We start from the raw sequence: 22,951 nt of genomic DNA, 5'->3' as shown, positions 1-22,951 counted from the left end.
AAGCGAGCTGCTATTTAAAGATGGCATAACCCGGCCAGCTGCTGCTGTTTCCGCTCCCATCGTAATTGAATCAGCCCTTAGCAGAGTGCGCCAGCGAGGGTGTGTGCGCTCCACAGAAGATTACACGGTCGGGACCTCGAGGCGGTTCTGTAACGGCCACTTTCGCATACCTGATTGGCTGCTCCTATTCCTGGTGAGCGCGTTTGTGGTACGGAAGCTGGGAAGAGGACACAAAAAAAATAAAAATCAAAGTGGGTATCATCTGCCACACGTGAAGGATGTGGCTTGTTAATGGGAGGTAGCCGAGCCTGATTGTATGTAGTTACAGTCGATTATAGCGTGAATAGTGATTGATGAGGGAAGTTTGCCTCGTTTATTTAGACTTCCATCAGAATATTTTAGCTCTAATTGGGAGGTTTGTGTCATTAATTGTGTCTTCTTCGATTTGTTTGGCTGTGAGGAGACTTTCGAAGGCCTCAGAATGAGCGACAAAGGTCCTGCACAGTTTGGACACTCGTCACCTTCATATTGATCCGTCCTGTGCGTTGGAGGGCATTGAGAGGGTTAACAACTGAAAAAGGAACTGGGCCATGAACATCCCGTTTTTTTTATGGCCACATTCTGTGAGTGGCTGTGAGCGTGACAGAAAAAAGCAAGTGAAACAGAGCGATATTTGACGGTGGAATGTGTCCGCCAAAGCCAGTTCTTAGTTGTAGTTGACTTTCCATGTATGAGGCTGTGGCTGAATAGCTGGAATAGTCTGTGCGTTCTGTAGGCCTACCCCCTCACTGCCTTTAATCCGCTCTCACTTTCAGACTCCACAGATATTTTCTCTTTCCGTGGAACATTCACCACTCGGCTCGATTATTTTGAGTCATCCAGCCGAGGCTGTGGCGCTGGGCGGGAGTGTAAAAAATTTCATCTCAGACCACGAATGCATCTGCCTCGTCTCGGCGGCGTTGGGGTTCTCCTCAAGTCTGTTTGCATGGTTGCGCTGTGAAAACTCCAAGACTTTAATGCTCGTTTCGTTTGCTCCCAGGCAGGATTATCGGCCTGTTTGATGCCGAAGTGTTGCTACCCAGGGTTCTGCTTTTAATGTGGAAGTTCACCTTTGATCCTGCCAGTAAATTGGCCTGCAATAGAAGAGAACGGCCAAATTCTGCTTGTACTTGTACAGGTAGGAAGCAGTTTCCTGTTCGTGGATTTCACTGCTGTACATTCACATATTTCCCGGACATTGATCAGTGATTACATTAATAGTCTTGCCAAAGGGACCTCCTGCAACATCTCAATCTGCAGGGAGTCTTTCTCTTATCTCTCCATTGGTGGAAGATAACATGAGCCCACGAGGCAACGAGGCTGCAATTTGGTTAGACCAGTAATTCACTCAAATGTAAGATGATCCGGAGGCCTGTTCGACCACCAGAAGGTTACCTTGCAGAGCTGAATCCAGCAGGAACGCTGAGAGAGAGAAGCTGAAGGAATTCTGAGGGCTCATTTCGGGTTGGACGGTTACAGCCTGAAATTTTTCTTTCCCACCATAGATTGCTTTTTGGGTTCTCAGGCAAAGCAACTATTTGTGCTTGTTTTTCTCAGCTGCCCCAAAAGATGTGGCTTCCACAGTACTGCAGCTATTTTATTGCAAAAAAAAACGGATCATTTTCACCCATCTAGAAAATGCCTGGAAATAGTTCACATAGCAGTTACCCAAAGCCCAAGATGAGATCTTAAAATTGCTTAAACGTTTTATTTTACAATAATGTCACAATAGCATAAAATGCTAACCTAGTCGCGCTAGACCCAGGTCTGAAGACACAAGGGTCTAGGAACTCTCGACAGGGAGGGAGGCAGGCTAAAAGGTTGTCTTTCAAATCACTCTGCAGCAGTTGGGTAGGTATACAACCAATCAGCGCAATGAATAGGCTGACGTAGTTCCTAGAGCGCCGGAAATCAGAGGATGTGGTAGTTCGGTGAAGCCTTATTTATACAGTCAATGGGTGAAGCTCAAGTATATTACAGACATGTTAACAGAAAGATTATTCAGAGTCGGTGCTAATGGAGCTCAACGACTGTTGTCGTTTTTGTTGTCGACCCTGGCAGAGAATTAAATTCGTTGCCATGGGTTGTCTAGTGCGACTAGACTAGTTGTTTCTGTCAGAATCGTCGCGCCTCTGTCGTCACTTAGTTACGCCTGCCTTCTGACTCTACACTTCATGGTGATTCGTCAGTTTTAGGAGCATCCAACCTCGAGGCTTACCGAGGGTAACTAGACCCACCCTGGCAGAGAATTAAATTCATTGCCGTGGGTTGTCTAGCGCGGCTAGGCTAATAAAATGCAGGAAAGCAGCAGAAAAGCCACAGCTAATGAAAGTTTTTACTTTGTACCCAGTTTAATAGGTGTATGAAAATTATTGCCTTGATCGTTTAACCAGAATAGTGGTTTGAGTTGTAACTATTGACTGTTTACATTTTTTTATATATTGGTTGAACCTTTTTTCCTAATCGTCATCTTTAAAATACCAGAAAATGGTGAAATATTTTCCCAAAATTAGCTCAGATGCTTTGTTTTAATGCCTAAAACCAAAAGAAATTTAGTATGCTGTCATGTCTGATAACGAAAAACATCAAATTCTCACATTTGAGAGTCTGAAACCAATGACATTTTTGCTTAAAAATGACAAATTGATTATGAAAGTAAGCTCAATGTCAATCAGCCAATCTATCAGTCAGCTAATCTTTTTAGAGAATTTGAAACTTTCTGTCATCCTTCCATCATCTCGATGCCGCTTAGATCTCATTCATCACATTTTCTGTTTCAGCTTGGGCTTTTCTCCATAGTTAGTGCGTTTAAAACCTGTGATGGAGCGTTACCACATTAGACACCATCCAAAAGTGGCACACAAAGAGGACAAATTTGTTAAACCGCTGACAGTTCATACCCAAAGTTAGACACTCTGCATCTACCCTAAATGGCAGCCTTTGTAATTCACTAATTGCATTGTGATTTCAATTTGAAAGCATCATTCTGTGCACTGCAAATTATGGTTCTAACAGCCTCTGTCAGTCTCCTCTCTGATCTGTGTCAGATCACAGTTGACTCTGTTTCCCCACCGGCTCTGCTGTTTGCTAAAGATACATTCCTATCCAACTTCAGAAACAGGAAGTTCATCCAGTTTAAACATGTTGATTAACCTTTAAATGTGCATACCTGTATAGGGTTGGACACGTAATCAATGTCAAATCGAATTCGTGATCTGAAACTGTGCAGTTAGCAGATTGTAAAGGCTGCGTCTGACGTGTGGCACATACATTACGCAGCAGGTCTGACTCTGGCTTTAAACTGCCGTGTCAGTAGTTTTACAGATTCATGCTGTCCTTCTTGTGTGATCGTCACATTTTGGATGTCCAAAATATCATGCGTGGTAATGCTGCGCCACTTTTTAAATCTATCACAAAGTGAATAATAATCTGAAGCTTTCACTTTAAAAATGATATCTGCCAAAAAATGTTCATTCTAATTCCTATAACAAACTTGCACTGTGGTTTGCCTCAGCACAGGCAAGAAATGGTTATGTTTAAGAAGTGGCTTTGCAAGTATTCCTTTCTACACGTGCAATGTCGTCTTGGATCGACTCCAGTTGTATGAAACAGCAGAAAAGAAACTGAAACCATTGACATGATAGGCTGTTTGATGTTGTGAGCTACAGCTGTCTTGTGTTAAGCTTTAAAAACACAAAGATGGAACTTGAACCAAATCAAAGAGAGGATGCACAATAACGCGTAGAGAAACACCAGTACTGCAGTGTGTAGTCCTTAAAGGCTTAACAACATGCGCAGCACCAGGTCCAGTTTTACAAGTCTGGGATCAGAAGGACAAATCCATCATTTCTCACTTTATTTTGGCAGAAAAACATGTAGCTGCCTTTCAGCATCACATCCTTGTCACTGTTTCTTTGATTTTTTTCTGAATTTTAAACATTTTGAAACCCACAAAATCCACCAGGTTTGGAAGGCATGTTATCTTTAACAAAGATAACCAAACATACAGTATTTGTCAGAGCCAGAAAGTGTGTGGGATGTGATGGAAAAAAATGTATCTAATTAAATAGAGGCTTTGTAATGAATTGATCGTGATTAATCGCATTTTTGTCAAACAGCAATATTTGGCACAATAAGCAAATTGTCTCCATTTAAATAAATTTTGATTGACGACTGAATTGATGAATAGGCATGTACGTGAACTTAAACAGCAACAATGTTTATGTTTCACTTATATCTATCTGTGTATTTTCATCTGTCTACTACATTCACAGATTACTGCAGTCTCTAAGTGCAGTTATGGCGGTTAGGCTCAACATTTTAAGACTTTTTGTAAACTCAGGCACTTTCAATGTCTTGAAAAGTGATCTATTGTAGGCTGTCTGCCAGTACCAGGACTAATGTGTCCACAGGATCGTCAATTTCATTTCTGGGTGAAACACATCAAATTACATGCGGGTTGCGTTGCAGAACGTTTCAAGCTGTGTTCCGGTGAGTCTTCTCGGAGTTCATTTGCATAGAATAGTTTCATTTCGCGGACGCTGGACACATCGCGAAATATTCATTAAACATCTAAACTGGCCGTTGTTGAACTAATACGAGGACAGATTCAGCAGCTTATTTCTCGCCTAAAATGCTTTCAGAAATACTTCTGCTGAAGTGTTTGTATAATAAAGGGAAAAGTTTGCGGCCGAGCACAGACTTTAGCTTCATTACCGCCACCTACAGGGCTAGAGTATTCATCAGTGTTACCAGTATGTCAGAAACTGAGAAAGGTGCAATTAAATGTGTTGTTTTTTCCGTAATCAATTAATCAAAATTAACACGTGCAGAGTTGTGTGAAAAAAAAGCTAGTTTATAGAGGTTGTAAGTAGTAAAATATCTCTTGCATGTGGTGCCACCATTTTTTAAAAGTGTATCGCCAGTGGGTGCTTGCGTTCATCTCTCTCCTCCTAGCCATGTTTGTGCTATTTCCACAGAAGTGCAGGAATTTATATAGCAGTAAAACGTCAGCCCACAGTGGGTAAAAATGTTGCAAGAGTCAAAAACAAGAGGGTTCATAAAGCCCATTTGTTTGGTATTTGCTTTGCCAAACAGTCAGTATCCAAAATAAAGAACGCATAAATATTTTTCTGCCGTGCATTATGACCCATTTCAGGCACCTCAAAGGGTTTGTGTGCAGTTCACTTAGCCAGCATAAGCGTTTAATTACGTAACTGGAGTGTTTTGATGAGTGTTTTGACTTTTCACACGTGAACAGAGCAGAGATGTTCAGCTGGAACATAAAGTCTGAGTGTGTGCTAGGAAGCCGTTCTCCCACCACCACCGGCGTGACGTAACAGAAACGGATCCACACTTCCATTTTTTTTTTTTGAGGATCCCTGTAGTGTTCTTTTTCATGTTTTTACCAAACTGTGTGAGATGTTCTTACACACTGAGCTTCTGAGGGGGCTTTGTTGTTTTTTCCTGCTTCCCACTGTCTCCACCCTCGTTCCAATACGTAACAGTGCAAATTGCATAAATCGTCTTTCCTGTTTCTTTTGTGTCATCCAAACTCGCATACATGTTTTTGTCTGTAATTTATCATCCTAGAAGGGGAAGAAAATGGTTTCAGCACTAAAAATAAAACATTTCTTCCTAAGATGTGATGCTGTCCGTCTGGCTTGGATACACGCGGATCCTGAGCTGTGTTCTTAGGGCTGGTCATTCTGCTTTAATGTGTTTGTCTTTGCTGCCAGTTTCTGGGAATCAGTAGAACCCCATTAATTTTTGATCGTAACTTCTTCTTGGCAGTGCTTTGACTCACCCTGATGTCATCTTTCCCTCTTTTTGTTTTTCTCTTTCAGAGGGGATAAGATGGGTGGAGCTGCCATCATCAGCATGCTGGAGACCTGAGAACATTCTGCTGGACTGAGGGCCTCGACCACCCCCACCCATGACTTTCTACAGTGTACGTGTACACCTTGTTATATTTACACAAATGTACAGTTCATGATGGTAAAATCACTCAGAAAAAATGTGAAAAGGATGTGTATTTAAAGTATTTAGGGGTGAAATTAAACACAAACCTTATTTCATAAGGTTTGCTGAATAATTACCAACAATTTTCATAATCAAATCACCAGTTTGAGTCATTTTTTAGGAAAAAAAAATCTGAAATTTAAAAATTTTCTTCTCTTTTCACCCTCTTCGTAACATCAAACTAGATATCTTTGGGTTGTCGACAAAACCAGACGTTTCAGGACGTCAACTTTGGTTTTGTGAAATGCCGTTCCACATTTTATCACCCAAACAGCTTATCAACGGATCGATCACCAGTAAAAATAATTGTTAATCACATTTCAGTATGCAGCAAAAAGCCATGTACACATAGCAGATGTTAAAATATTTTATTGTTTGATATATATATATTTTTTAATACTGACCCTTTAAGAATTGGTTCAAGTAAAGAAACTTAAGTGTAATATTCACCATGCTGTATTTACCATTTGATTCTTTTAGCAAATTAAAAGTTACTGCATATTTTGTGTCTTTTATGCTCCTGAAATTTGGCTTAGATTTATTTTTGGATTGTTTTTTTCCCTGGTCAGTCTGTTTTAGATGCTTCTTTACTGGAGACCAATTAATGCTGTTAGGATGTGGGGCTAGCTCTTAACCCTCTGAACCCCAAAACGCACTGGCAGCTTTGAAAGACATGTTATCTTTACAAAATAATGACCAAAATTTCACCATTTATCAAAGTTAGAAACGGAAGAAACAGAATTCCTAAATGTTGAACTTTCCGTTAGTCCATGTGTGACCATTGAAAAGGAAAAAACAACCGAACCTAAGCTTAAAATGATTATATTTAATCAAAGTCACTTTATTTGGCATGTTTCATCTGAAAATACACTAAAAATATTTTTTTTTCCCCCCAGAAAAACTGCAGGCTGTGCTTAAGCAGAGCAGGTAGAAGACAAGTATGGGAAGAAATAAAAAATTTAAGTAGAAGAATATTAATAGTATGAAGAGACTTCATTTAACTTTGCAAGGTGGGCCCTGCCTTTTGGATAGACAGATTGAGTCACCATTTTCTTCAGTATTGTCAACGCCAGAAAAGAGCTGCACATGCTGATTCCATTTTTTCAATCTGTAAAATAAAGAATCAAAGAAACTTAGCTTTTGTTTTAAATGGCATTAAAGCTATGTTACACCAGACATTTTTGAGTTCTCTCTGCTTTTAGTCATGGCTGTGCTATTTTTAGAGCAGACAGTGAGTAAAAATTGAGCAAAAAAGAGCAAAAAAAGGCCCAAAACTGCTTGGGGTTCAGAGGGTTAAATCCTGAACTCCAGGGTTGATTGTGTTTAAAAAAGAAGTCACTTGTATCAAAGTTTTGAAGGAGACACAGGATTCCTGCTACAAATACAGTTTATCTAAAAGTGTCTCCGCTCACATGTTGAACTGTTGTTGACGCTCCGACTGCTGTTTTTCAGGAACCGTTGATTGGTGTGCCTCAAACTCTGTAATGGAAAATCGCGGTGAGTAGCAAGTTACTCGTTGAGGTTTGTTAAGTGCAGTGTTAATGCTGTGGAGAGAGCTGTAGATCCACTCATCTCGCTGTACATCCACTGTGTTTATGGGGTCTGTCTAGCCTCGGTGTGTTTTACAAGCCACTCAGGACTGCAGCCATACATCCCCTCAACATCAAGGATCAGTGTCCCCTCCCAAAGCTCGGGTTTTTCAGGGTTTTCCCTTGTTGCCATGGGTCTGTGTTTTTATATGTGAGCGCTGTGTTGCAAAAGAGAAGATCCGGTTAGCATCTATTGTGTCAAGTTCCACTGATTTTTTTTATTTTTTTTTATTATTATATGAGTTGCTTTGTATTAAAATGAGTTGCTTTTGTCTCCTATTGGTAACAGCTTTTGCACGCTCATGTAGCAACGTTGGTCCTTCCTCCTCTTATGAACCTGACTGACTGTGCAGGAAAAGGAAGTAATAACCTCGATTTTGTGCACAGGTGGTTTTTGTTCACAGTCACCTGTAGCTGTGCAGTTAACAAGTTCCCTTTTATAAAACAAAAGCTGCCCGAAAGCACGTCGAATGTCATAAATATGCTCATGTCTGCACATTAAATTAAGTCCTTTTTAGACTTGCATTCCTTTCCAAAAACCTGACCGATCTGAGTGTGTCGACTTCTGGTCTGAATGCTCACTCTTCTCTGACTTGCATTGGAAGTCTTGCAAAGTTGGACATAGTAGCATTTCTTTATCACGTTCAACACGGCACATATCTGTACTGAATGCCATCGCGTTCAGTTTGCTTTGAGCTGCGGTTTGGAGACATCTTCCAGCTATCAGCGCCAATATTGACCTAAAAATATCACACAGAGCACAAAAGACAATAAACACCTTTCGTATTCTCTTTGCTCCACACTTTCTTATCTATTACAAACTAAAATGTCCTCCAAAATAAAACTTTACTTCAATGAACGAAGCTCAGAATAATGGATCTTAACACTGAATGTAATCCGAGATTTGGCAAAATGTTAACAGGAGCTAAAGTTTAGTTTGTTGCTTCCAGCTGTTTGTAGGAGTCTTTCCTCTGAGTTTATTAAATACCTGCGGCTTTAGACAGCAACATTCAAATAGAGTTGTGTGCATTAAAGCACATGGAGCAACAGCCCTCGCTTTATTAATTATCTGTAATTATCTACAGGGATGCAAATTTTGTTCAGTTTTGTTAACCAGTATTAAGCAGCCTTATCAATGAACAATCGATTAATCCATAAAATGAAATGAACTCCGTCGATATCATCCTGAGTAATGATCCTTTAACAGCTAATACCACATCAGATGGACCGATCTACTGGTGTATACAATCAGACTCGCGCTCATAGTGACATTGTAGTGGCTCAGTTTAGCTCGCTGAGTTGTGAGCGCCGGCTGGATGGCATTAAGCATCACAGGAGGCTTTGTCATCGTCAGAATTGAGGTTGCTCTAGTGTTAAACAGTAAGAGGCTCCCTCTGTTGGTGCAATGAGGTACTACAGCTGATCTACAACCCATTAGCTGTCATGCACGTCCTTCGTTTTTTGCCACATCAATTGATTTGTTTGAATGAACCAATTAATGATTTGTCATTACCATCCCTAATTTTGAATGATCCTTGACATGGAGGTGGGATTCATGAAGATTTCACAATAAAAGTCACTTTTTACTTGTCACACACAGAGTACCAGCTCCATCTCGGCATATTTTGACTTCACTGCTGGTAAAGTACTAGTTAAATTATCATCACGCATTGACACAATTTCAAGCATTTAGGAAACCATAAATAAACTAGGCTATTCGCGATTTTGACAGCTTGATAACGACTTGATGTGCTGTCTAATCTTGCGTGAATGACAAATATTGTTTGCATACGCTGACTCTCTCTGTCACTGTTGTGGGTATGTTGGAATGAAGCCGTGACCAGAAGTGACCGATGTCTGCATGACAGAATGCTGTCACTGAAACAGATTGATGAAGCAGCATCCCTTGTCTGAGAAGGGTTTATGAAGCTTTCGCCTGCAGCCTGTTAGCCTCAGCTGTCAGGATTCTAGTCCAGCGGTAACACAGTCTGCCCAGTAGCGCCTCTAAAACTCACTAACTAACATGCTACATCTAATTTCAAGTTTATTATGAGCCGATCTCTGTGCCACCAAGCCAACCAAGTGATGAAAAATAATTGCCTTGATCCCTGTTTTGCTGCATATTAACTTCCATATACATTCCCATGAGCCGTTCAGGTGATAAATCAACACATTTTTTAAAACGGTTGTTTTTATGTCCTGAATGAGCGGTGAGCTTTAAAGCAGCACTCTTTTAACATCTCCCCATGTCGGATAGGCCTGGATACGTATGTGCTCGTACATGCTTACCTGACTTTTTCTGGCTGCCTGATGAAGTAGCCTGGCCCAGTCTGTTATCCAGGTCAGGCCAACAGGTTCTGGGCTCATGCGGATTGGCTCAGTTCTCTCTGGAAGCCGGCCCGGTGTGGAGGCTGTATGTGGGGCACAGGGAGAGAAAAGGAACGCTGCCGAACACACTAGTTCTCCATCTTTAGAAACAGCCCGAGATGCAGCCAAACGCTCAGAAAACTCTGATCTATCCAGGCATAATGACACAGCTCGGTGCACTGGATTCCTCTGAGGCACAAAACAAGGTTGCTTTTTTTTTTTTTCTTTTTTTTTGAAGACACTCAAACCTCAAAAGGAATCAAAGCACTAATTCAGGGGGTCCAGCTTGCGCTCCTGCTTTTCCTCTAGTTTAGAGAAAGTGGTCTTTTTTTTTCTTTTTTTTTTGCTCTGCCTTTCTATATTCAAGCCCAAAACAGGACAGCTCTCCTTGGCAAACATGTTTCAAAGTCATGCTAATGCCTTCAAGTCTGTTCAAATTGTGATAAGAGACTTGGAGATGTGAGTAAAATGGTGTCTGCAGGAATTAAAAGAGGTGAGCAGCATGATAAACACCCTGCTAGTTCTGAACAACAGCAGTGGCCTAATATTACTGTGCGTACAGAATACAGAAACTTCACCGTGTGGGCGATCGACACGTCTTTCTATTCGTCTGATCGATTTTGTCGACTCGATTGACATTTGACTGAGATTCATGTACAAATGTTGAGAGGGAGCAGCATCTCTGGCACACTTGACCTGTACGCAGCTCCTGCAAAAATCATGTCTGATCTTGTGTAACATTTCCCCTGATCGAAGGAATGGATTGAAACTGTTGAAGTTTTTCTCCTCTGTCCTTCACATCCAGTTTTAATTAGAGGTTTTGCTTGTCAGGTTAGAGGCATTGCTAATTACAAATGTTCCCATACTGTGTCTTCTGTGTTTGTCAGCTCTAAAAAGGCCTACATACTGACACTTTTGTGTTAGCAGGATAATTGTTTTGTGGACATGCAGAGTGGTCAGAGCTCTGTGGTTTCAAGTCTAGTTTCCTCTGTGATGGTGAAGTCTTTTCCTCTTGCTGTCTGGCCTGAATCGTGATAGTCTTTCTTCTCTGGAGACACACTACACCACAAAGCATACTTTTACATCATACATACATTATTGCACGCACACATCGCACCGCATACCGCAGTGCTCTCGTCAAAATTGAAAACATAACTCGTCTTCCTCCCAGGAATGGTAGGCATCTGTCAGTGAATGCTGACCTGTGCTATGAGCCAAGGAGGGAGGGTCAGCGAGTGAAGGGGAGAGGGAGTCCAGCTCCTGGAGGGAGGGAAGGTCTTAAGGAGATTGTGAGAGGGAGGGACTGAAGTGGACGGCATAGAAGAAGAAGAAAGGCGGATGAGAGAGACTATAGAGAAGAGGAGAAGATCTGAGAGAGCAAGAGGACTTTGTTGAAGAAGGAAGGCAGGTGCTGATCTGTCCAGCGTAGCGCGCACGTTTCTGGGTGCAGGACAGGTAGAGGCCCCTCAGGGGCTGGATCATGGGACAGAGCCTTCGTGTGGAGATCCCAGCTCAGGACCCACAACAACACAACAATGGCGGTGAGTTTTTTGGACTCACTTCTGCACTCTCCTCAGTTGTCTTTTTCTTCCCTCCACTCCTACCATGCACAGCATATAATTATTTTCCTCTTTGATAGTTTTTCAGTGAGGAAAGATGAGGTTTGAAGATTGTGTAATCAACTTCGCACAGTCTCCCCTCTCTCCCTCCCTCAGCCCCTCCTTCACTTTCACCACCACAAGGAATGTTAAATCACTGGCATCACGTGGATAAATCTCAACAGTGTTTTTTCACTCTCATGCATGTGTTGCGCACTTATTTTCTAATGTTACAGTGAAAAATTAGATCGGAATTCATGTCTGACTGAGAGTTTTTACATAAATTTAAAAAAAAAACCACACACTGATTAGTGCAGTTTTTTTGGACAAAATAATCACCTCCCAGACATGGATTAAGACTAATCATAGACTGAAGAGAAAATTCTGTGAAGTTTTTCACTGAAAAAGTTTTTAGTCTTTCACAAGGCTTAATCCATGTCTGGGAAACTGAACCTTTGAGTTTAACAAATGAGACCACAGTAAAAAATCCTCATACTATGGCATGTTCCGATGCTGTTTCTTTGGCTTCTCACTACTAGTGAATAATTTAGTGAACACAGGTTTCCACAATGAGCAATCACAGTGATTCTAACTGCACTGTGCAGTCAATCAGGCAGATTAAATTTCATAATCTGCCCTGGCTTGGGTTGGGGTTATAATAAGGCTGGAGGTATTTCCCGACTGTTGACTCCCATGGATGCCGGTTTCTTGTGTAAATTTCACCGGTGTCCTTTAAAATACCAAACTGCTTTAACTACACGTTCACCTTACCTGACCAGCTGTGACTCATTGAATCATGAGGTCAGAGGTATTCTTGGGGAAATGTTTCAGAGATCAGTAGGTGTGGCTTCATGATGGACTGCGTCAGAGGAACACATAGACAATCACACCCCCATGTTTCCTGACTGGTGCCTTATCTCGGCAGAGCTCATGATTGCAGAGCATGATTCCAACAATTCCAGTTTGAGTCTTGTTGTGAATGGAATATGTTTTACACCATCATTCATTCGTTTCGCCGGTGTCACCCACCTTTAAGCAGCGTATTTCCCTGAGCTGGACTGTGTTATTGAGTATGAGGGGAAGAGGCTGTCTTTGTTCTCAGGGAGGAAACGCCACTCCACCCTGATTCTGTGACTGTTTCCAGCCCCCCCCCCAAACATAATGTCTGTACTTTTTCTCCCTTTGTGGCTCTTTTGTTTTTTTTTTTTTACCCTTTACTCCCATTCCCAAAGCCACAGTCGCACACAGCTGTAGTGCCACCACACACCAGACCTCTTCTCACTACGGCTGAAACAATGGCTTGTCGGACACTTTTTCTCTGTATCTGTGAAGATTCATTTTGAGTGGATCCACAGCTTTCTTGAATGTGATAATTGAGTTGGATGATCTGTACTTTTTTCCTCTTTGTTTTCTTCTTTTTTTTGGTGACGGTAGAATGACACATTTTGTAATCAGGCTTAAGTCTGCTAAGGATATGGTCAGTCATCTTTTTGCCTGCTGCATGGGCTGAGTCCGCTGCGATCGTCATCTCTGCAGTGCTTTGGAGTGTGCAGGCCTGGCACAGCCAGCTCTTATCCTGCTTCACTGGCTTCAGCTGAGCCACTGTATCAGAGGCTTCTCTGACAGAACAGTCTGCTGTCTATGAGAACCTCAGTTCTGGATCACAGAGACGCTGCCTTAAGCAATGCTTAATCTGGATGTTATGGCAGCTGGTCTGAATCCTCAGATTTCTACCTCGCCAAGATAAGCTGGATTTCCATGGTGTGGATATGTCCCTTGAACCCAGAGCCTCTCTGCTGTAGTTTGGAGCAGCTCTTCTGCATTTTCTTCCTCTGTGATCTGATTGCTGGAATATACAGGATAGTTGATTTTTGGGGTTGCTGAATGCTCCCTGCTTCCCCATGGCATGCTGTTTCAGGTCCCGCCACCGTGGAAGCTGGACACTTAACACCTCTCTTCCAGGTAGATTCTGTTTGTCAGAGTGTAGTCTTTAAACTTGCACTTGAATTCTGATTGTAATTGTTTTGCCACCCCGGCTTTTGCAGTCTACCAGGCTTCTAAACTCTGCGTTACAAGCATTCAGTTCAAATTTTACCCTGCCAGCAGTGTGGAGTTAAACACTCTGTCCTTCAGCTGCAAAAATGGGATTGAGTCTTGTCAGCAACCATCCACCATGCTAAAATGTCCCTTAGTAAGACACTGAAATGCTGCCAGCTCCAGGAGTGCTGGGATGTAGCTAGCTAACCTCGACTTGCTGTGCGTTTGTGAAATGAAGAGTCGATTTTTATCCAAGTATAATGTTATTGTTATTATTGTGTTCCTGTGTCCTTTATTGGATGGCTAAGTAAGCCACATCAGTATGGTGTGAGAGCATATTGTTGTGGGAATCAGACTGCAAGGCATTACTGTCGCCTAGACATCCTGTGTGTGCATGAGGCTGGACGTTTCAGATCGGACTCTGTTCTCCCTCCACTGGTAAATATTATGTCTGCTAAATCCAGCAGCTGCAGCCTGTACAGAGAGCGAATGTTTGAAAGTCTCTTCAAGCTCAGCACTCTCTCAGGTGGCCTGTCAATCACACAACCCAGAATATTTAGCCATTACTGCAGAATGCCATTTAATGGAGCACTTCGAGCCTGGGTGACATCTCATAATGATCGGCGTTCTCTAAAAGGTTTCACTTTTTGGCTGTTAAGTCTATGTATGTATCATGACTGGCAGCCGTTTTCTGCTGCTTATGACTGCATCCATGTATGCCCTGCCTCTCCACAGAGGGCTGAAAGGCTGATAAGGCACTAGTCTCCATCTAGCTAAGGAATGTGAGCACTTGACAGTGAGAAATCCTGGCTGAGTGCCAGTGTCAGACCTCTGCTGTTAACTGTGGATATGTGGAGGAGTCCATGAGCTCTCAGCATCACCCTGCCAAGGCACACTCAGTCCCAGAGAACTAACAGCTAAAGATAATAACAGCCGTAATGATCCTGGCCCTGGTTACAAAGGCAGCAGATGAGCTCGGTTAGAATAGAAAGTTCTGCTGTGGGGATAATATGCCTGCTGATGAATCTATACTATTATTTTTCATATCACGGTGTCTGTTTTTTTTAAAAAAAAAATCTTGTTAAGGCCTTAATCGTCTGAACCTCGGCGGTCTCTGGGCATTTTCTGCTACTGTCATCTTTGTACCCGCAGGCTAATTCTTTTACTGCAACATAAAGTCCTGCACCTCTATGGAAACAGTAATGGATGTCCTGATTAAGTGTATCAATTTCCTCGATAATACACACTTCATGTTTTGTAAATTAGCTGTAATACCTGGTTGTGCCACCAGGTGGGAGCTCTTACTATTACATACTGTAGTGACCGAAGGAAGTGGGTATTTCTGTGTTGGCAAGCAGAGAATATTGTGCAGGTATAGCTAATAAAGAGGCACCATGACAAAGTCTTCTGTGAGGCTTAATAACATCTGCCCAGCGCATATTTCTTAAACTAAGTTGAGACTGTTGAAGACATTGTTCCTATGTGCCAGTCGCAGCTTGTATCATGTGTCTCCAGCTTCACCACTACTATCAGCACAGTGCCAATAAAGAATTTGCGGGTTGATTGATATTGCTGCATTTACAAAGCAATTTATTCAAATTTACAACACGTGTGACAGCAGCTGCAAACAAAGGATGCGGCTTATGATGACGATGCCCTTACAGGTTAGTTGAATGTTGCCTGGATTGGATTCAGTCTGGATCTAAGGATGGAGGGACAGTCCTTGAAACAGCACAACCATAGTTAAAAGTGGTCAGAATTGAAAAATGTAAAGTAAGAAATTGCATTAGATTTATTTATTTATTACCAAACATGGAAAAGAAAACTTGGAATCAAGATGTACTACATTTTCAAAGTTCCTATGAGCACTACCAATGTTGGGGAAATGGTGGCTCTTCAAGCTATAAATACTTCACTGCTTATTTTTATATATTTCCTATTAGTCTCTGTGTAAAGGGTTAAATGAGTCATGTATAATAAAATGATATTGATGAAATATTACAAATTTAAGGTTAGATTTGGTTAATTTTCCCAGCGATAACATAAGATGTTATGTCTTTCAAACCTGATGGATGGTTTGTTGGCTCAGCTTGTTAGAACAAATGCATTTCTATTAAACTGATGTTTTTTTTTTTCATTTTTAGATGATGAAACTGAGCAGCACCACAGCACAATGGTGGGAGAAGGGGGCAGCACGGGGGACAGCACCCCTCCCCCAAAGCGCAAGGGCAAGTTCTCGACCCTTGGCAAGATCTTCAAGCCGTGGAAGTGGCGGAAGAAGAAAAGCAGCGAGAAATTCAAGGAAACTTCCGAAGGTTTGTGCTGTAAACTCATTGTGTTTGTTGGTGTGAGTGAACCCCACCCCTCCCTCTTCACTGGCCATATCAGTTACATTCAACTTTTATCAGAATTCCTCAGTGCATGTGTTCCTGCTCGAATGGCCAGTTTGCCTCCCTTGATGTATTCAATGCACATAAAACAATACGCTGCAAACACAGTATCCTATTGAGTGATGGTTTCTAAGCTTGCATCTTCACATTCTGGAGCATGAGGTCACTGCAGTATTGTTTCTTCGGGGGGGGAACATTTGATGTGTAATTCTGTTTGTTGTCGGCAGAGCTGGAGAGAAAGATGTCGACGAGGCGTACGCGACAGGAGCTCATAGAACAGGGAGTGCTGAAGGAAGTCCCGGACAACGGTAAGAGGACTTGTGTGATTCATCTGATCTCTTTACACAGTGGTGTCTGTTTCTGACAGCAACAGGCCCTGAGGCAATCACACCCACGCAGGCGCTACAGTTAAGTCATCAGTGCATTATGGCAGGAACGCTGTCGCCCCTACATCCGGCAGGTGTCGGAGACATATTTAAAAAAGGCAAATTTACTTTCACCTCGCTGTTTTTCAAAGTAATGCAATATCTGTTTAAAATGACATGCCACTCTCCAGAGCTGAGGGAAAGTGGAACGAATCGCGCCCTGCAGCAAAATAGCTCTGAGAGGGGTGTGTGCGAGCGTTGTGCAGGCCCCGCTGTAGCAGAGGCCCATTTATTAAACCTACAGCTGCTCCTTCATCACACCAACAAACACTGACTCGGTCTGTGGGGCTTGAGTTAAGGACACCTTCCTTTTTTAATATGGAATGACTATTTTGGTCATTTTTTCAATTAATTTTGCAGTCAGAACCTAAAAAAATACCAATCAGTTTATATGAGAGCCACCAGTAGAATTAAAAAGCACCAAATCTTCACACACTGACATTTGAGAAACTAGAAACAGCAGGTGTTTTATAATCTAATGGATCAATTGACTAATCATCAGTTTAGTTGTATGGCATCGGGTTCATTCAACAGTATCAAGGAAGACTGTACAAGTATGTCATTGGTGTAATTTGATTAATTTAGAATCGCCAGGTATTTTATGACGCACACACTTGATGCCTCAGAATGACATTGGAACTTGTCATTTTTGAGTTGTGTATTCATCGAGGATCAGTCTGACTTACTGGATGTAGACTTCAAGGATAAGCCAGCAAGTTCCTCTCCTCCCCTTCCATTATCAGCGTGTAACTGTTTCCAGTCTCAAGCCAGCAACCAACCAACATGTTGAAAGTCTGGGAAGATTTAGTCATCCAGGTCATCATAAAGCTTTAGTTGAAGACAGCTGGACTGGTCTTTTTGGTTCTTGAAGGCGTTTCACTTCTCTTTTGGAGCTTTACAAAGACTTTTTGACTCAACAATGTCACAGTTTATTTGTATTTTTTTTTGTTCTGGAACCGAACTGAAGAAACCTCTTAGATGAGAGGAGACACGTTTTCGCGAACCAAAAATAGAAATCAGTTTCTTTAACTGAAGCTCTTCAGAACACAATGAAAATTTCAAGTTTTGCCGAAGATTTGTATTGTGGAAGACGGCAGCCTTGCTTGTGTTTTTGTTAAATTAGCCACTTCGCCCCCATGCATGCAGATGTCATTCCAAAATTCACACATCAGTATTTTACATCTAACCTATTTTTGCTCCCAACAGCAACGCGAAGACGATTGGTTTAAAGAAATACAAACGAGCCATGTTTTCTTTTCAACCCATAGCAGAATTATAATGAGGTGCCATCTGACCATTCTCCACTTCTGCAGTGCTGAGATTCAAGATATTGCTATATGAGACTAACCAAGGTTTTCTGGTCCACCTTTCCAGATGGAGATGCCCAAAAGCAGTCCTACGTGAAGAATGGCCACACTCTGCCTGTTGGGGTTGGAGGAGGAGGAATCATCAGCGGTGGCAGGAGTCCATGTAATCAGGGTAGACTCCCCTCAGAGTCGGACTTTAGGATGAACCCTGCTTGGCTAACCCATCCAGACGACTGCAGGGGCCGCTCTCCCTCGGACGGAGACCGCCGTGGAGTCTTGGGCCCCAGGGGAGCCGGACATCACGATGACGGGCGGAGAAGCGGAGGGATGGGGGTCCGTTCGCACGGGGAGGGCGAGTGGAAGCCTAACATGGCCTGGCAGGGCCAGATTCACGGCCAGATGGAGGAGGGCAGACGTGGAGGCAGGCTTCACCCCGAGGATGGGCAGAAGAGGCCAGGGCTCCAGAAGGCCCCATCGGAGGACGGCAGGAGGAGTCGGCCTGCAGAAGCAGACTGGAAGCCGACGCTCCCTCGACATGCATCTGCTGAGGAGGGAAGAGCTCGCAGGGGTGAGTCATTTTCCACCAATTTTGAAAAGCTGCAATCACAGGATCCCTGTTGGGTTATTGTCACCAGAAGAAAGTTACAGAAAAAGTGCACATTTTACAACTCCGCCATACGCGTTCGAAGATAGCAGGTGATTCTTCAGTCGGCGTATTTTTTTTTTTCCCCTCCCTGCTCCTTGCTGTCACTTTCCTGCTTATGTGCTGTCCTCCCCGATATAGACAGACTCCTGTCGGCTCCCAGGGGTGCTGCTCCAGCTACGCTTCCTATTTAGGAACATGAGGGAATAGCTCGTCCTCTCTTCTCCTCTCCTAATTAATGTGGCACGATCACTATACCCATTATTGCCCTTTAACGCTAACACTGTCAGCTCAGTGATAATTGGTGAAGAGCCACAGCTAATTGATTCCTCTGAAAATAAAAAAAGAAATTGAGAAATAATCATGTTTTGTGCCAGTTTTAGATCTCAGCTGTCCACTTATCGCTTGTCTCGCACTTAAATTATTTCCAGTTTTATCGTTAATTCTGTGCGGAACTATGTCAGTTAGATGAGATCATAAAATGCATCATATTGAAAACAACAATGCAAAACTTTGTTCGACGGATAGATTTGTAGGTGAGCAGATTTTTTCTTTCACTCATGTGTCCCTGCTCGCCTCTATTCTCCATCTCACCTTGTATTTTCCTTTTTTTATTTCTCTCTCTGATGCTACTTTCTCTCCCACTCTCTTTCTATCTTTATCCTGCTTTCTGTCCTCCTTTTTTTCTGTCTCTCTCTCTCTCTCCCTCTGTTCTTCATTCTCACTTCCTGCTTTTCCGTCGGCTTATTTCCTCTCCGGTCGCGTGACGTCACCGTGATAAAGGTTCATCTGTAAATAAATAACCCTGAACTTGAGCGCTGCAGCTCTGAGGAATGGCGTGGGAGCAGCGGCAGCGTGGGGGCCGCTCCGGGGTGCGGCGGGGTGGGCAGAGGGAGGTGGGTTTTTGGTGGTAATTGCAGCCGCCTACTCTGTTTATCTTCACAGCTGATCCCTAGATAATGCAATTCTCAAACAAGTGCTATCACTGAGAGCGCTCGGAGTGGTGAAGCGGCAGAAAGTGGCTCACTGCTCAGTCTCTGAACTGAAACATTTATAGCGATGCTGAGAGGTATTTTATGATTCAGCAGTGGAAAAGATAAAAGTATTTTTTGTAATTCCTTGCCATGTAGAATACTATGTGGGCGCCACAGCTGCAGATTTTTGTTTCCAATTTATCAATCCATGTTAAATACTGTAGTTTTAAGCAGTTTATGAGTGTTTACTCGTATCACATTTTTACTCACTGTGGGCTCATTTTTTTCAGCAATATAAAGTCCTGCACCTCTATGCAAACAGCACAGCCATGGGTAGAAGTAGAGAGAACTACAAAAATTTGTTTGTGCAGTGGATCAAAAATAATAATGCCGTAAATCATAGAAAAGAGAAAAACAGTTGAGTTTCTAAATGGAATCAAAATGTACTTAATTTTGCACGTATTGTATTAATCCTTTTTTATGATTTTTTAAAAATTATTTTGTCTTTTTCAATTTGTTTTTAAAATACTGTTTTCGTATGTGCTTTTGTGATATATAAATAACGTCAGCAAAATTGCAATTTCCCTGCAGGGTTGAATAAAGCATCCTATATTTAGAACATTTTGTCTTCTTATCTTATTTTAGGTGTAAGCAGGTGTTGCCGATACTGAAAAAATGGTGGCACACATACTATAGATATTTTGCGACTAACATTTTTAAGTTGTTTCCATTCTTGTCTCCTATCTGCTCTGTGTAAACACAGCCTGCAATTCAGCCAAAAAATCCCCACATTTTTGTCAGATGACTGTTGGTCATAGTTGAACCATTGATGGTTTCCTGGTTGCAACAAGTGCAGAATTTTAGTTTTTTAGAGAATAAATGCTTTATTTTTTTTAAAGATACATGTAGAAAAAATGTGAATTTTATAAAATATGATTTTAAGCTTAGATTCGGTTAAGTTTTCCAATGATAGGGTGCATCACTGAGTGGTTCAAGAACTGTCAGAAAGTTTAAAATTACTCAATTCCTTATGTTTTTACAGTTTCTGGCTCTGGTATATGGTGTAATTTTGATGCCCGATTTGATGATTTTTGGGGCTCAGATGATCAAAGTTGTTTAACTTTTATTAACAGTTTCCTTTGGTTTTTGTTTTCTTAGAGTCAGAAAGCCACTTTGTTCCGGACCCAGAGGCCCTGCGGGACACCCTGCGTGAGCCTCTGCCACCCAAACAGTCGGTCATGCCTCCAAAGTGGCTGATGAGCTCCGCCCCTGAACCTGGCAGCGAGGGTCCGCCTCGGACGCCGTCCAACCACCCAACAAACCAGTACTCCTCTCCCTCGGCTGTGACGTCCAAACCTGTTCGGTCTGTATCTTCTGCGGGTGCAAACACTCAGCAGTCTTCAGGCCTGACCTCCACCTCTCAGGTCACCAAGCAGCCCCCTCTGCCTCCACCCAAACCTGTGAACAGGAGCAATGCAGCCATGCTGGGTAAGTCCTGCAGAAGCGTGACAGATTCAAGTTTATACCTTGTTAACGTGTCCATATGGTGTTTTTCGTATGCTAGAAGGACAATCCTGAGCAAAGTAAGCAGCCAACACCATTGCTGAGCATTTCCTCCATTCTCAAAAACACAGATTCAGACTTGTAGGGTTTCATGTCACAAACCTAGAACCAATCCAACTTGCAACGTGTAGTTTTACAGCGTTTGAGCAAATAGTGGTCGGTAAGCGGTGTGTTTGAGCTGCCACAAGCAGGAACGGGTTCCTGAAAATAGAGGGAGGGATCCAGTTATTCTAAAGGATGCTACACTGTAGAGTTACTAGTGAGCCATGTTAAGGTAGAAAGCAATGATTTTCACAGAAAGCGGCATCTAAATATGTTACCATGATCCACAGAGACGAGTTTTTCTGGGTTAAATCAACAACCAGAGAAAGACTTGAACAGACAATGAAGGAAAAGCACTTTGTCTCATCAACAGTTACTAATGTGCATCATGAACACTCGCATGTCTGCTCACTTAGCATGTCGTCTTCCCACTGGCACATACAATATGTGCATTTATGAGTCAGTGCACAACTGACGGTAAAGAAGAGAAGTCTTGAACACAACGAGCCACGCACACACACACACACACACACACACACACACACACGCACACGCACGCGCAAACATCCTGGTAATGATGTTATCTGAACAGCTTGAGCAGCTTTTCCCCAGCTAATTACTTATTACGCCTGGACTATTTTAGCTGCAACTTTTCCAGTGTTTTACACTCAGAAGATAACAGGGACTCTTGTGGCTGTGGGCCGCTGCTCCCACAGATGCAGTGTAGTGGTTGTTGTTGTTGTTTTTGTTGTTTGCTGTGGGTTAGTCTCATCTGGGATCTTGCCTTAATTCCCTCTTGGGCAAGGCTGTCTACTTTGATTCATCTTATCAGCACATGTGATGATTTTGGAACCTTTTTTTAAAACATGTCCTGCATTCTGCAGTTTTATTTGGTTATCAGTCCTGTTATCAGATTGTCCTGCTGGCAGTCAAATGGAAAGAGAAATATTACAATATCTTTACTGGAGAAAAGGGAGAAACAGTATTGTTCAGGAGTACTGCAGAACTGAAACGCAAATGTAGTTTAGAGAACAAACATTTGTCAGAGCACTGGTTGACAGTGTACTGAGCCTAAATATGAAGTCAAATAACAAAGAATTAATATTTTAGGGCAGTTGTTTGGTTACATTAAAAATTAATCTGGAGCCAGGAGGCAGTTAGCCTTCTTTTGTTTTTATGCTCAAGTTAATGCACGTTAACCCTCCGAACCCCGGCCAGTTTCCGATTTTCACTCACTTTGGAATCCTTTTTTACTGCAATCTAAAGTCCTGCACCTCAATCAAAACAGCACAACTTTGCAGTAAGGTAAATTTATGTTTTAAATCATAGTAAATCTTTAATTTTTATTTTTCAAATAATGGAACCAGCTTGTACAACTTTTTTCATGAGCCTACAGGTGTTAACAGTACTGGAGAAAAAATGGTCCGTCTTCATACGATGCCATATAACACTATATATGGTATGGATATAGTTTAATATAGTGTACCTGCAGTTTATCCCATTTGAGCTGAATATTTACTGAATTTTTATCACATGACTGTTGGTTGCAGCTGAACCACTCATGATGTTTTGATTACACAGAGGACTGCAGAACTTTTTCTTTTTTGCAGAATCTGTTCAGTACAAACTGTTTTTTGAAAAATTTTAGATGAGACATGTAGGATAAAAGGATTTTGATGAAATTTAAGAATTTTAAGCTTAGATTTAGTTACATTTTCCAGTAGAACTGCTCATCACTTGTGGTTGGATTCAGAACTGTCAAAAAGGTTTAAAAAAATCAACATATTTTTCAGTTTTTGCAGTTTCCGGCTCTGATAAATGGTGTCATTTTTGGCATATTTTTTAAAAATGTAACATGTCTTTGAAACCCATTTTTGGGTTTTAGGGGTTCAGAGGATTGAACAAACTCTGATGAGGAGTTGTTCTTCATTTGTCCTTTTTTTTAAAAATAGATTT

General features: G+C 42.0%; 1 protein-coding gene across 10 annotated transcripts in view; it reads left to right on the top strand.

The window, feature by feature from the left end:
- Positions 1-22,951, top strand: part of phactr4b (phosphatase and actin regulator 4b) — a 38,191-nt gene that overhangs the window by 4,887 nt on the left and 10,353 nt on the right. For 6 of the 10 annotated variants that reach the window (XM_051956834.1, XM_051956829.1, XM_051956828.1 and 3 more), the window contains 6 exons: positions 5,886-5,989; positions 7,513-7,557; positions 15,796-15,966; positions 16,269-16,349; positions 17,841-18,341; positions 20,549-20,878. In XM_051956834.1, the coding sequence (XP_051812794.1) occupies positions 7,545-7,557; positions 15,796-15,966; positions 16,269-16,349; positions 17,841-18,341; positions 20,549-20,878 (1,096 nt within the window). In that variant the 5' untranslated portion in view covers positions 5,886-5,989; positions 7,513-7,544. Of the gene's footprint in view, positions 1-1,039; positions 1,178-5,885; positions 5,990-7,512; positions 7,558-11,353; positions 11,558-12,852; positions 13,577-15,795; positions 15,967-16,268; positions 16,350-17,840; positions 18,342-20,548; positions 20,879-22,951 lie in introns of those variants that run through there. The other 4 variants (XM_051956833.1, XM_022193433.2, XM_051956827.1 and 1 more) reach the window with 4 other exon arrangements.

Source organism: Acanthochromis polyacanthus, chromosome 12 (assembly GCF_021347895.1).
Source record: "Acanthochromis polyacanthus isolate Apoly-LR-REF ecotype Palm Island chromosome 12, KAUST_Apoly_ChrSc, whole genome shotgun sequence".
NCBI lineage: Eukaryota > Metazoa > Chordata > Actinopteri > Pomacentridae > Acanthochromis > Acanthochromis polyacanthus.
Note: the sequence above shows the minus strand (reverse complement) of the source record. Positions and strands in the feature narration are given on the sequence as shown.